This window comes from Ascaphus truei, chromosome 3 (genome assembly GCF_040206685.1).
Source record: "Ascaphus truei isolate aAscTru1 chromosome 3, aAscTru1.hap1, whole genome shotgun sequence".
Lineage (NCBI taxonomy): Eukaryota > Metazoa > Chordata > Amphibia > Anura > Ascaphidae > Ascaphus > Ascaphus truei.
In genome coordinates this window covers 192,659,320-192,673,240 of record NC_134485.1, presented here as the reverse complement: position 1 = coordinate 192,673,240, position 13,921 = coordinate 192,659,320, and the positions used below count along the sequence as shown (strand labels likewise).

At 43.7% G+C, this 13,921-nt stretch overlaps 1 protein-coding gene across 2 annotated transcripts in view; it reads left to right on the top strand.

The window, feature by feature from the left end:
* Nucleotides 1-13,921, top strand: part of LOC142489311 (N-acyl-aromatic-L-amino acid amidohydrolase (carboxylate-forming)-like) — a 102,085-nt gene that overhangs the window by 39,042 nt on the left and 49,122 nt on the right. For both annotated transcript variants that reach the window (XM_075589836.1, XM_075589837.1), the window contains exon 4: nt 5,568-5,667. In XM_075589836.1, the coding sequence (XP_075445951.1) occupies nt 5,568-5,667 (100 nt within the window). The remainder of the gene's footprint in view (nt 1-5,567; nt 5,668-13,921) is intronic.

The window sequence follows — 13,921 nt, the reverse complement described above, 5'->3', positions numbered from 1 at the left end:
ATCAATTAGGTAAGGGAAAAGGGACGATATGAATTTTTTTATAGTAGGCCTTCGAAAAGCCGTCTGGGCCTGGGGTTTTGGCTATTTTGAGAGAGCTTATGGCTTGGGTCAGTTCCTCCTGCGAGATTTTGTGGTTCAGGGCTGTAAGCTCCTCATCAGTGAGAGAGGGTAGATTGCATCGCGCCAGAAATTGCGAGGCAATATCTGCGGTGTCTGTTTCTAGGTTAGGGGGGTGGAGATTATAAAGGTCTGTGTAGAAGTTTGCAAATTCCTGAGCAATTTCTTTCTCCACATAGGTAGTGTGGCCGCTTTTTGTGCGGATCCTCGTGATTTGGGCCTTTGTCTTAATACCTCTTAATTTTGACGCTAGGAGTTTGTCTGTCTTATTGCCCCTATCGTAGAACCTTTGGTTGGTCCATTTGAGCGCTCTCTCTACCTCTTCTAATTGGGATAATTTTAGCTCATATCTTGTTTTGTCAAGTGTTCTGAATAGTCTTTTGGAGGGGGCCTTTTTGTGTTGTTGTTCGAGGGCTAGTATCTTATCCATTAGTGCTTTCTGTACTTTTAGCTTGGTTTTTTTCTTGTGGTATGCTAGAGAGATTAGGTCTCCTCTGATTGTAGCTTTGTGGGCTTCCCAGAGCGTTGACACTGCTGAGACTGACCCTTTATTTATTTCAAAGAATGAGGCTAATTTTCGCTGAATTGAATCCACGACTTGCGGGTCATTGAGGAGGGAGTCATTACGTTTCCATTTATACGTGGAGCTTTTAACAAAAGGCAGAGAGAGGGTCAATTCGATTGGGGCATGGTCAGACCACGTAATTGGGCCTATGTTGGAGTGGGAGGCCGCCTGGAGAACGTTTGTGGTGCCTAGCAAATAGTCGATCCGCGAGTAAGACTGATGTGTGGCTGAAAAGAACGTGTAGTCCCTCTGGCCTACGTGCTGGGCTCTCCAAATGTCTGTGAGGGAAAAGTTATGTAAGATCTTTCTGAACTTTTTTGCCTTTTGCTGGGTCTGGGCTGCGTGGGTGGTGGTGGGCATATTAGATTTGTCTTGGTCAGGTGAGAGAACCATATTAAGGTCCCCGACCAGTAGCAGGGAGGTGAGTATTGATTAGTCTAAGGAGTCCAGAAGGTCCTGTATGAAGTGAACCTGGTTTTCGTCACCGGAAGTCCTCTATTCACTGCTTTTTATTCCTCGAAAATGAGCTCCAAACCTAAATGAAAGTGGCTATGTAACGTCTCTCACTTAGGGGCCTTAATAAAAAAAATAAAAATCGCTGTGCCGGTTACGCTGCCAGTTTTGTCAGTGTAGTTATCACGGTATTCAGAAAGCCTCGAATACCTGCGATAGCAAAATGACAAAACTGGCGACTAGCCGGCGACGTGATGTTCGCCTCTCTCCAAAGGGCTGACCCTGCGACCTGCAGCGATCTGGCCTGCGCATATCTCGCCAGCAATCGCAAGATTTTAATAAATTGTTTAATACTAATATACGTGAGCAGGGGGTCTCCGGAGCAGAACCGCGTTGATTTCAGGTAAGGTGACCCCCTGATTCCCGAGATACAGGCCCCGTTATGGGGTGCCGGTATCTCCTATACATTTAAATATCTTGCGTCGCGTGACTGTGGGATTTAAATGCATAGGAGATACCGGCACCCCATAACAGGGCCTTTATCTCGGGAAGCAGGGGGTCCCCGGACCTCAAATCTGCTTCGGAGACCCCTTGCTCACGAAAATTAGTATTAACATTTTTATTAAAACAGCTTCATTACCTTAGCGGCTAGCCTGTTAATTAGGGGCAGAGGCGCTGGATGAAGGGTGTAGAAGCCCCGGTGGGGGGAGGGGGGGTGGTTAGGCCTGCCAGGAATGTTGCGGGAGGAGTTAACCCCTTCACTACCATAGCGGTGGGAACAGTTATGGTAATGAAGGGGTTAACTAGCCCCGCTACTACCAGGTAGGCCTAAACATCCATTCTTGGGGCTGCTACCCCCTTCACCCAATCCCTCTACCCACAATAAACAAAAATACATACAACAACCCTACTATCCACCTCCTCTACCCCAGCAACCACCCCCCCCCCCCCAACGTACAGTAATGGGAAAAATTACTATTACCCACATATGGATAGTAGTGCATTTGCCCATTCTAAAATCAAACATTAGCCAGCCAGCATAAATAAAGTAAACAAAACTTTCTACTTACCCCTGCCATCATGAAGGGCATCCTCGTCAGCATACTCCAGGTCAATGTCCTCCTTTGCCAGCAAAAGTACATAAAAAATACAATCTAATGGCCCCTAACACCTTAATCACCTTAGCGATTAATAACCGCTATAGTAATTAAGGGGTTAACCCACCCTCCCCCGCTGCCCACCCAGGAGGCCTAACCACCCACCCAAGGGCCACTATACATACCCTCTACACATTGATTGGCACAGTGGTACATCATACCCATATAATATGGGCATGATAAGCCACTATAGCAGTCAATGGCCAACCTATTTAAACAATCAAGCACAACAATACACAACAATTAAAGAAATAAACAAGCACCTAAACACCACAACAATAACAGAACTAAAAAGCCTCAACTACACATCAATAAAATTATTCTAACACCAAAACTGCTAAAGAATACAAATTATATTATACCAAAACAATAGAATAAAATTAAAGAAACACCTAACCAATAAATCAAGACATAAAACCGCTAGCCAATCCACAAATGTACTAAAAACAAGCCATACAAATTCCAAACAATTTAATCAAAACAATAAACAGAAACAATACCCTGAAGGGGCACAGATTCATACATTAGCAGTCAATGGGCAATGAAAAACATAAAAATAAATAAAATTAAAAAACCTGAAAAAAGACATTTACATACATTCAATATTTATCTTACCTTTTCATCCTCCGAATCCTGGCGAAACCCGGAAGCTCTCAACCCACGACGTCATCACCCGCAATCCGTCTCCATCCTCCTTGAAGAACAGCAGATGTATAAAAATCTTCTTTCTTCCATCTTTGTCCTTCTATCTTCATCTGTCATTATTTCATTATTTTCTTTAATCTTCTATCTTCTTTCTTTCAATCCAAAACCACATAGTAAATCCAAAATGGATGTTGCCACGTCGAGATCTTCCTTATATACAGTCTGGCCTGTGGTGTCACATTTTAGGGTCAGATGGTACAGCTCTAATCCGATTGGATGCTGTACACTGGCGACACATTTAATTGCACTGCGGCCAGATCCGCAAGCCGGGAGATTTCCCGGCTTGCTAGTGGCCGCCCCTCGGCGTGCCGCGCGTCATAGACGCGCGGTCACGCGTCTTCGGGAGCGTGCGCCCCCTGCACGCACGTCCAGGGGCTCCCCGAGGGAGCCCTGGTGTCCCGCGATCGCGGGACAGCGGCAGGGGGTTCCGGGGGACCCGGCGGACCCGGCAGCGGGAGGGAGAGCGCCCCGATCGGAGGGCGCTCTTCCGCTGCTTCGGCGCGCGCCCGTCACACTCGGGCGCGCGCCAGGCTACTGCTGCGGCACAGAACGGGCAAATGCTCGAATAAACTGTGCCGCAGCAGTATCATGTGCCCGCCTCTCTTTTTTTTTTTTTAAGGATGTGATGTCCTCTCTAAGGGAGGTACGTCACATCCTTAAAACCACATGCTGATATTACATGGTATTACAGCCAATAGAATTGAAGACAATCCCATTGGTTCCTGTACGATGTGATAAATTCCATGAGTTAAAAAGATGTGACATCGCTTTAAGGTTTTTGTCACTTCCTTTTTACTCATGGAACATATCACATGGTACAGGAACCAATGGGATTGTCTTCAACATCCGTTTTGGATTTACCATGGGGTGTTGGATTGAAAGAAAGAAGATAAAAGATTAAAGAAAAGAAGAAAATAATGACAGATGAAGATAGAAGATTTTTGTACCTGATGCTGTTCTTTAAGGAGGATGGAGATGGATTGCGGGTGATGACTGTCACAGGAGACCAGGACTAATACCAGGGATCAATATCGCCAGACAGAACACGAGAGTTTATAAAATTAATTTATTGGAAAAACATATCCACAACTATACAAAAGACACAAACATCACAAATACCCAACTGGGGATACTGGGGAATACACTGCCTAACTAGTCCCAGGGACCTACTTTCAGAGATTTTCCCTGTTCTCTCTTTGCCTAGTGCCTACAGGACTGGTTTTCAGACCTGAGACTAGCACTGGATTGGACACTGCAGTTTCACCCTGTCACAGCAACACCTCTGTAACACTCAGCAGGCTCTGTCTGTTAGGGGTCTCCCTCCCCACCTTTTTATACACTTAAAACATAACATTGCAACACTCAGGGCAAGGAGCTGCCTACATGCTGGCCCTGATTGGTGGGTAGGACTGCAGCATAACATTTGCAACAATTCTATGCAAACCTATTAACCCCTGATTCCGGAGGTGCTGATACCAAGCAAAGACATACATATATATACATAACATACAATACAATACCAATATATTACTGACAGGTAGGGGTAATGGCAGACTTAACCTTTATAAACAGCAGCCATATTTCCCCCTACCGTCACAATGACGTCGCAGGTAAAGCAAGTTACACTGAACAGCAGGAGTTGCCATGTAGAAAACACTCTATTGCAGGCTTTGGGCCTCTCTTAAATTTAAATAAAAAATGCTAAGAAAAAAGAAAAATCTGAGGTTGATAATCTGCAGCAATTCACCCCCCCACCCCCTCCGAAAAAATGTTTATCGGTTGGGTGACCAGGTGTCCTGGTTTAGCCGGGACAGTCCCGTTTTTTTTAACCTCTGTCCCGGTTTTTTAGTCTCTGTCCCGGCTGCCCTGCATGCTGTAAAATGTTCCGCTTTTTTTGTGGCTGTTCCGCTTTTGACCATTTGAGCAGGGGGGGCAGCAGAGAGCAGACAATGAAGGGAGGAGAGCAGGGGGCGGGTCTGAGCTGCGGAGCCCCAGCAGTGAGACCCGGAAGTGTCAGTGAGAACTTCCGGTGTCTGCTGCCAGGGCTCAAGATGGCTTCCCCCACCCATGCAGGTATGGTCCAGAATGGGGGACACAGACACAATGGAGGGGGTGAGGGGGGGGAAGAGACACAGAGGGAAGACAGGCACAGCATGGGTAGAGGCAGAGAGAGAGAGAAAGAGAGAGAGAGAGAGAGACAGAGAGAGGCACGGGCACAGCATGGGGAGAGACACAGAGAGAGGCACAGGCACAGCATGGGGAGAGACACATGAAATATGTATTTCATGAGTTGGCAGAAGGGGAGAACAAAAATATACTAATGATACACATGCAGCACAGAAGTTGGGTGCGGGGAATATACAACAATGGGCAGAGGTGGTTGAATGAAAGAATGATCGCTGACAAGGATTTGGGAGTAATTGAAATGTGCTTGTGGCACAGAGAGGATTAACAAAGCGGATGCCATTTGAGAAGAAGAAACATACTGTGGGGATGTGTAATGGGTGGGATATGAGCGATGTAGATAAATATTCTTTTACTTTGCAGTATCTCCTGTGTTTCCATTCTAGAGCAACTGTGTGGATGACTCTATCCCATGCCACGTCTTCGTCTGCAAACTTCCAGGAAAGGACACTCCTTACCTGCCGAGTATAGGAAAGCATTGCCTGGGTAAGCAATTATTTTCTACTGATGGCTGCTTTTTTAAACCCCTGCGATGGGCGAGGTGGAGATAAAGGTCAACCTTGTTTGCTTTTATATCCTGTGTTATATTGGCATGTAGCTGTAATGGAGATAACTGGTTTTGTTTTTACTTGTAGTGCAGGGCTCATTTATCTGGAGCAGGTCCAAGAAGACAACTTTTTCCAGCAATTAATACTTAAAGAAGTTATCTTATTGACAGGGTACTTTCTTCATTTTATAGGTCTTTTCAAGCAGAGTTTTTGCAATGTTATATTGTTTAATCATTTGAGCAGCAGTATCTTATGAATGAACTTTTTACTGTGGGGGTTGCAGGTTTATTTATTTTGCCCAGTCGTGCAATTTCCCCCCACCCCTCCCCCCTCTTATATAAATATTAACAAGAGTTTCATGCAGTGGGATGGACCAGCCACACCACCCCAGACATGTTTTGTGTTGTATCATCACTTCATTTCAGCTGGACCATCCCTCTAGTTGTCGCAGTTTTAATGTTGATTGTCTGTCATCAATAAAATAACCATTATTAAGGAACCCCCCTTGCAGTGCTGTGGCAGATGGTCCAGTTAACTAGGTAGAGTTCTCAGATGGTGTTGAGTGGTGAGGGAATCATTATGTTAGCAAGAGCTTAGATGTTGTGTTGTGAGGGTAATGTGAACACAAGAAAGGGAGTGGTAAAAATCCCATCCTCTGTAATTAGGAAAGATCTATTTAGAATAGCCATGTAGAAGACAAGCTAGAATATATTAATGCTTATCACATAAAGGCCAAAAGTTACTAAGTGGTCTTCTGCCATAAGACACCTTCTGTTGCTGCTGGAAGGCACATTGACTTCAATTGGCTGTAAGGGGTCTTCAAGTACTGGAAGGTATGTTATGGTAGAAGACTGCTTAGTACATAGTCATGGATTCATCAAATTTCGATTACCTAATAATCTGAATGTATCTCCAAAACATGAGTTATTGTTATGGTGTAACAACCCCCCTAACCCCCCACACACATACAGTACAATAAAGGGGAAAATACCTATTATCCAGACCTGGATAATAGCACATTTGCCCATTAAAAATAAAACATTACCCAGCCAGCATATAGTAAATAAAAGTTGTACGTACCCCTGCCAGGTTGAAGATCGTCCTCATCTTCGTCCTTCTGTTCCTCCTTGTCTTTACTGACCGTAAAATAAAAAAAATAACTACTGGCCTGTAACCCCTTCCTTAGTGGTTATTAACCCAGTATCGGTACTAGGACCCCTGCTTTTTAACTTGCTTATTAATGACATTGAGTTTGGCATAGAGAGCAAAGTCTCCATCTTTGCTGATGATACTAAATTGTGTAAGGTAGAAGAATCAGAGCAGGATGTCATTTCTCTCCAGAAGGACTTTCGATAGACTGGAAACATAGGCAGGTAAATGGCAGATGAGGTTTAATACAGAAACAAGAATAAACAAGCAATTTACAAATTAAATGATTATAAATTAGGGGAATCCTTGATGGAGCAGGATTTAGGAGTGCTTGTAGACAACAGGCTTATCAATAGTGCCCAAAGTCATGCAGTAGCTGCAAAGGCAAACAAGATCTTATCTTGCATTAAACGGGTAATGAATGGAAGGGAAGTAAACATAATTATGCCCTTTTATTAAGCATTAGTAAGACCACACATTGAATATGGAGTACAGTTTTGGACACCACTCCATAGAAAAGACATAATAGAACTAGAGAGTGCAGAGAAGAGCCACCAAATCAATAAAGGGGATGGATAATCTGATTTGTGAGGAGAGACTAGCGAAATTAGATTTTTTACATTAGAAAAAAGAGGCGTCTAAGAGGGGATATGATAACTATATACAAATATATTATAGGATAGTACAACGAATTGTCAAAATAATTAATCATCTGAAGGGCAGTACAAAGGACTTGTGGCCCTCCCTGGGGCAAGTACCCCTTCCCACACTCTCTCTACCCATTGATTGTCACAGTGGTAAACCATGCCCCCATCATGGGCTTGAATTGCCACAATTGCAATATATGAGCAACCTAAAAACAAAAAAACAAATAGAATACATAACATTTGCGTAAAAACAAACATTTGCCAAATTAGATTGTCAATGTGTTTATCTGTACATACTGTAGTAAAACACATTGCTTGTCAATGGGCATCATCCCCAAAAATACACAATTAAATAAAATACAATCAATGTGTTTCTTTTGCCGGGATGAAAATTCACCCTCCTCATCCAACTGTGGCACCAACTCTTGCCCCACGACGCATGATGCACAGAAGTCCACATTCCATAGTTGCTTAAAGAGGAGTCCCCGGTGAGTACTGTAGTTCTTTCTTCTTTCTTTTCTTCTGATCTTCATCCTTTTCTTCTTTCTTCTCTTTTTTTTTCTAATCTAACAAGTCCAGGAGTTGTTGATCCGACTGCTTCTTGGGTTCAAATGAGTTGTGACTGACCTTATATATGGCCGGTGACATAATATTTGACTTGAAAATGGTACATCCACCAATCCAATGGGTGGCTGTGCCATGTGATGGCTTCACAGGATCCGCACAAGGCTACACTTGGTTATGCTCAGCAATGCAACGGAGCACTAGCAGGGTACTTAAACAGGAAGGAAGCGAATAGCACAGGAGGTAGAGCAGGGGCGCGGCCCCAGCGGAGACTCGGATAGGTGAAGGAGACAAGGGACTCATTAGGGCTTGATGCACAGCTGAAGATCGTTGCACGACATCACACGTGCAAGCCCAACGCGGAGCGTCCGAGGAGGCAGAGCCGAGATCCATGGCAGTAGCATATGAAGAGCGTGTGCGCGTGCACTCTGTAACGGGAGCTGCGGTAATACTGGTAAGAGAGGAGGGAACACGCTGCAAGGCACGTGTTCCCCGATTCCTCACAGTAACCCCCCTTGAGGATCGATCTCTGAACGATCCATGTAAGGCTTGTCCGGGTACCTGGCATGGAACCGTCTGAGTAAGCCAGGAGGGTGGATCTGGTCGTGTGGTACCCAGGAACGCTCCTCAGGGCCAATGCCCTTCCAATACACTAGAAACTGTAGATTTCCTCTGGAGTACCTGGAGTTAACGATCGACTGAATTTCGAATTCTTTCTGGCCCTAAACTATGACTGGTGGCGGTCTAGGATCAATGTCAGGAAATCTAGAACTTTGATTTACTGGTTTTAGGAGAGACACATGGAATACTGCCAGTATTTTCATTGATGGGGGTAATTCCAGGCGATACGCCACAGGATTGACCTGCTCAAGGATTTTGAAAGGTCACAGAAATCAAGGGGCCAATTTCAAGGTAGACGTCCTTAACCTGATATTCCTCGATGAAAGCCATACCTTGTCTCCTGGTTTTAGTTTGGGCGCCTCTTGGCAATGACGGTCTGCCTGTGTCTGCTGTTTCAGAACAAATTCTTGGAGGGTCCTCCAAATTTTTTTCCACGACTCTTGGCATCCGCTGCTGGGACTCCGGAAAGATTGGGAGAGATAGGGAGACATGTAGGGTTAATTCCATAATTTATAAAGAAGGGCGACTTTTGGGTGGATTAGTTCCTAAGGGAATTGTGTGCGAATTCGGCCCACGGTAATAGGTCTGCACAATTATCCTGCGTATCAGAAATAAAACATCTTAAATATTGCTTTAACGATTGATTTACTCTTTCCGTCTGAACGTTGGTTTTTGGGTGGCACCCAGAAGAGAAAAGAAGATAAATATTTAGCTTTTGGGAAAAAGTACGCCAAAACTTTGACACAAACTGTGATCCGCGATCAGACACTATAGAGATAGGAACTCCAAGTACTGTATACAGAAAATGTCTTTGATGTAGACATCTGCTAGAGTGGCAGAATTCGGAAGACCTTTGAGAGGTATAAAGTGGGCTTGTTTGAAAAATCTGTCCACGATGACAAGGATGGTATTCATAGCATTAGAAATTGGAAGTTCTAAAATGAAATCCATTGAGAGATGGGTCCAAGGACGCTCTGGAATAGGTAATGGGCGCAGCAGACCAGATGGCTTATTGCGGGCGGACTTGTTTCGGGCACAGACAGAGCAGGAAGTGATTAATTCTTTTATATTATTCAGCATTTTGGACCACCAGAACGTGCGTCTAATCAAATCTGAAGTCCTCCTCGTCCCAGGGTGACCGACCGACTTTGAGGCGTGACCCAATTCAAGAATCTTTTGGCGAAATTTCGGTGCAGCATATAAGCAATCCTCTGGTACATCTAGTCCGTCGGGGATCTGCGTCTGAGACTCCAAGATCTTGTCCAGAATCTCAAAAGAATTTGCAGCAATGATACATTTTGAAGAAATAATTTTTTCTGGAATATCTTCGAATTTATCTTCAGAAATAAATTGATGAGATAAGGCATCAGCCTTCAAGTTTTTAGTGCCAGGAATGTAAGAAATCACATAATTAAACCTAGAGAAAAAGAGGGCCCAGCGAGCTTGACGTGAACCAAGGTGATGAGCGCCTTCAATGTACAATAGATTATTATGGTCTGTAAGTATTAGAATAGGATTCTCTGTACCTTCGAGGAGGTGTCTCCATTCTTGTAGCGCGAGCTTGATAGCCAAAAGTTCTCTATTGCCAACGTCGTAGTTTATCTCTGTGGGGGAGAACTTCTTGGAGAAGAAGCCACAAGGATGGAGTCTGTCCTGAGGATAATGTCTCTGCAAAAGTACTGCTCCAGCTCCAATGTCTGAGGTGTCAACCTCCAACGTGAAGGGGAGAGTTGGATCAGGGTGATGCAGAATAGGAGTGGAAGTAAATGCCTTTTTAAGAGATTCAAAGGCCTGGCAGGCTTCAGGGGACCAGGAGGAGGGGTCCGCGCCTTTTGTTTGTAAGGGCGGTAATAGGCGCCACAGTGGCAGAAAAGTTACAGATAAACTTGTAATAATTGGCGAAGCCAAGGAACCGCTGAATTGCCTTGAGAGAAGTAGGCTGGGGCCAATCTAACACTGCCTTAAGTTTCTCAGGGTCCATAGAAAACCCTTTCTCTGAAATTATTTAACCCAAGAAGGAAATGGAGGTTTGGTGAAACATGCATTTCTCCGTCTTGGCATAGAGATGATTCTCACGGAGGCGGGAGAGAACAAGTTTGGTACACACAAATAGACAGGCAGAGCCCCTGGTGGTAGCACTCTATTCCAAATTGATATGGTGATTTATTAAAATAACTTTATTAATGACAATAACGTTAAAATATTGGGGTCTAAAATAAGGATTAAATATTCCAAGTGTGTGCGTCTCTATTGGATAGATGTGTCCAGAAGAGTGTACATAATTGGGTTAATGTCCAGTGTTTGGGTAGATCACTGGCCCTAGTGTTCCTCGTGTAGAGTGAATTGACTAGAGTACTGTTTGATTGTCAGCAGTTTGAGCCACACATGCAGTGCCCCAGTATATTATACTAGTTGGTGCTCTTAGGTATGGGACCTATGCTGTGCTATTGTGTGATGGCATAAAGCATATTAAAGTTGTTGTATTAAACAAAACTTGGTCAAAGTGCACCTGTTATATGTTTCCGTCACCTCCCTATACAATAGATGGTATGTTGAATAGGGTGTATGGTGCTTGGTACATAAACATCTATGGCTGTTGATGTCTGAAGTAGCTGTATACTAGTATTAATCAAACTTATACTGGTGTGTAGTGTGGCACTGCTATAACTATGTTCTAGATAGATACCAAGTTAATAGCTGAGTAGTGTACCTTTTGGGGTTGTATATCGGTCAAATGACAGACCTGTTCCCATTTGGCACAGTGCTTTGCATGTGTGGTTGTATTCTGGCACTCAAGAGGTTAAATGCTGGTTTGGTATGCCTATTGCTAAATCGTATTATACCCTATGAGCTGCTTGCTGTATCAGGGAATAGCATTGTGGCATCCTAACATAATAGATTATACAGTGTTGTGCCAGATGTAATGGTTGCCTTTATTTGAATGTGACTATTGAGTCCATTGGGACCCTAATAGTCCTTTAATGTGCACTGGAGGCGCCACGCTGACTCTTAGTATCTTTGAGTCAGTGTATATGAACTCGAGCACCTCCGCGTGCACGTGGTCACGTGCTTGCCGACGCGCGCGTTTCGCGAATGCTTTCTCAAGGCTGGATAGTCAGTGGGATTCCTATGTCAGAGCAAGGTATTTATAGCTCTTGGATTAACCTAAAGTAACCCCATTGGCTGTTCGCGCATGCTCTCTATGAGGCTGGTATGTGTCTGAGATTGAATTCAGCTCCGTGTCTCACTGAATATGTGGCACTTAGAAAATATTGAGGCATGCTGGTTTATTGCTTCCTGCTTGTGATGTTTAACAGAATGTCAGTTAATATGTTTATAGTTGCTTGCACTGTTGTGACACCATGTTTTTTGTGTATCAATAAATAAATTCAATATTATTTGTGTTTGCCTGGTTTGTGAATAGTGCACTTGTTTGGTCAATCATTTCATGGACTTAGATTAATAAATTGTAAATTCTTTAGATGGTACAAATTGAGTCATAAGTAACTGGATCTTATTCATATTGAATAGAACTTTGGTGTTATTAGTTATAAAGGTGTGTGAATTTTATTGGTAGTTTTATATGAAGGGACTATAAACAAAACCTTCATTGAGGCCCTTAGGTGTTAATGCTTTGAGAATATAGATCCATCGAGCTTCCTTCTGTAGAAGCACAGTGTCAATGTCCCCTTTTCTCTGCCCTAGGGAGAATTGATCTATACCTGTAAACTGTATAGATTTAAGATTGCCTTGTTGACAAGAGTTAACATGCCTCGCCAGTGGGGTGTCTACATTATTCCGTATTGTGCCTAAGTGTTCCAATACCCGTTGTTGGAATTTACGTTTTGTTTTGCCTATGTAGATCTTCCCACATTTACAGAGGCCTTGGTATATCACGCCGAAGCTTTGACAAGTGATAAATTTCCTAATCTGGAACATTTTTGAGTTGTCCCAGTTTTGGAAAGTTTTAGTGGTTTGGACGTTGGAACATGCTTTGCAGTGATGGCATGAATAGCTGCCATTCGGTTTAGATGGTAGCCATGATTGCATGGGGGCTTCCGTGTAGTGGCTGTGGACTAGGATGTCTTTAAGATTTTTTGCTCTTCGGCTCACCATTGATGGGTGAGCAGGAATGACTTCCTTGATGTCCTCATCTGCCTCCAAGATATGCCAATGTTTTTTGAAGATTCCCCTGGCTAAATCCCACTGTTTGTTGTACGTGCCTACAAAGCGTACCACTTTGGGTTCAATGGTTAGGTTTTTATCAGTTAGCAAGTTTGAGCGTGGAGAGTGTTTAGCTCTCTTGTATGCTGTTTTGATACTCTTGTTACTGTATCCTCTTGTTTTGAAACGTTGAGTCATGATCTTGGCCTGCGCTTCAAATTCTGCAATCGTACTGCAGTTCCTCCTGAGGCGTAGGAATTGGCCTACTGGTATTCCCCTAATTAGAGTGTTAGGGTGATGACTTGAGGCTTCTAACAGGTTGTTTGTGGCTGTGGGTTTACGATATACCGTTGTTTCTATCGAGCCATCTGTCCCTCTTATTAGTTGTAAGTCTAGGAAGCAAATGGTGTTTAGATCATACTCGAGAGTGAGGTGTAGATTAAGTACATTCCTATTTAGGATGCCAATGAATTCTTTTAGCAGCAAAGGTGTACCTTGCCACAGCATGAACACGTCATCTATGAAGCGCGTCCAGAGTATGACGTGCGACGTGTACTGTTCCATTTCTTCAGTGAAGACGTGTTTTGCCTCCCACCACCCTAAATAGAGGTTTGCATATGATGGTGCGCATTTCGTGCCCATGGCCGTCCCCTGTATTTGATGATAGATTTTAGTGTTGAAAAGGAAATAGTTCCGTGTCAGAACAAACCTTAATAGTTCTATCATAAATTTGGAATGGGTGGAGAAATGCATACCTCTAGTTTGTAAATAGTAGTTGGTGGCTTCTAGGCCAACGTTGTGGAGAATGCTAGTGTATAGCCCTTCTACATCAAGACTTACTAGGATGGTATCTGGTGTGATCACTATACCTTCGAGTCTCTGAAGGATATCTTTAGTATCTCTCAAGTAAGACGGTAGTGATGCCACAAAGGGTCTCAAAACTTGATCTATATAGCTACTAGCATTCTCACTGACATTTCCCACCCCAGACACAATGGGGCGGCCTGGTGGAGGTGTTCTCCGTTTGTGTATCTTTGGAACACTATA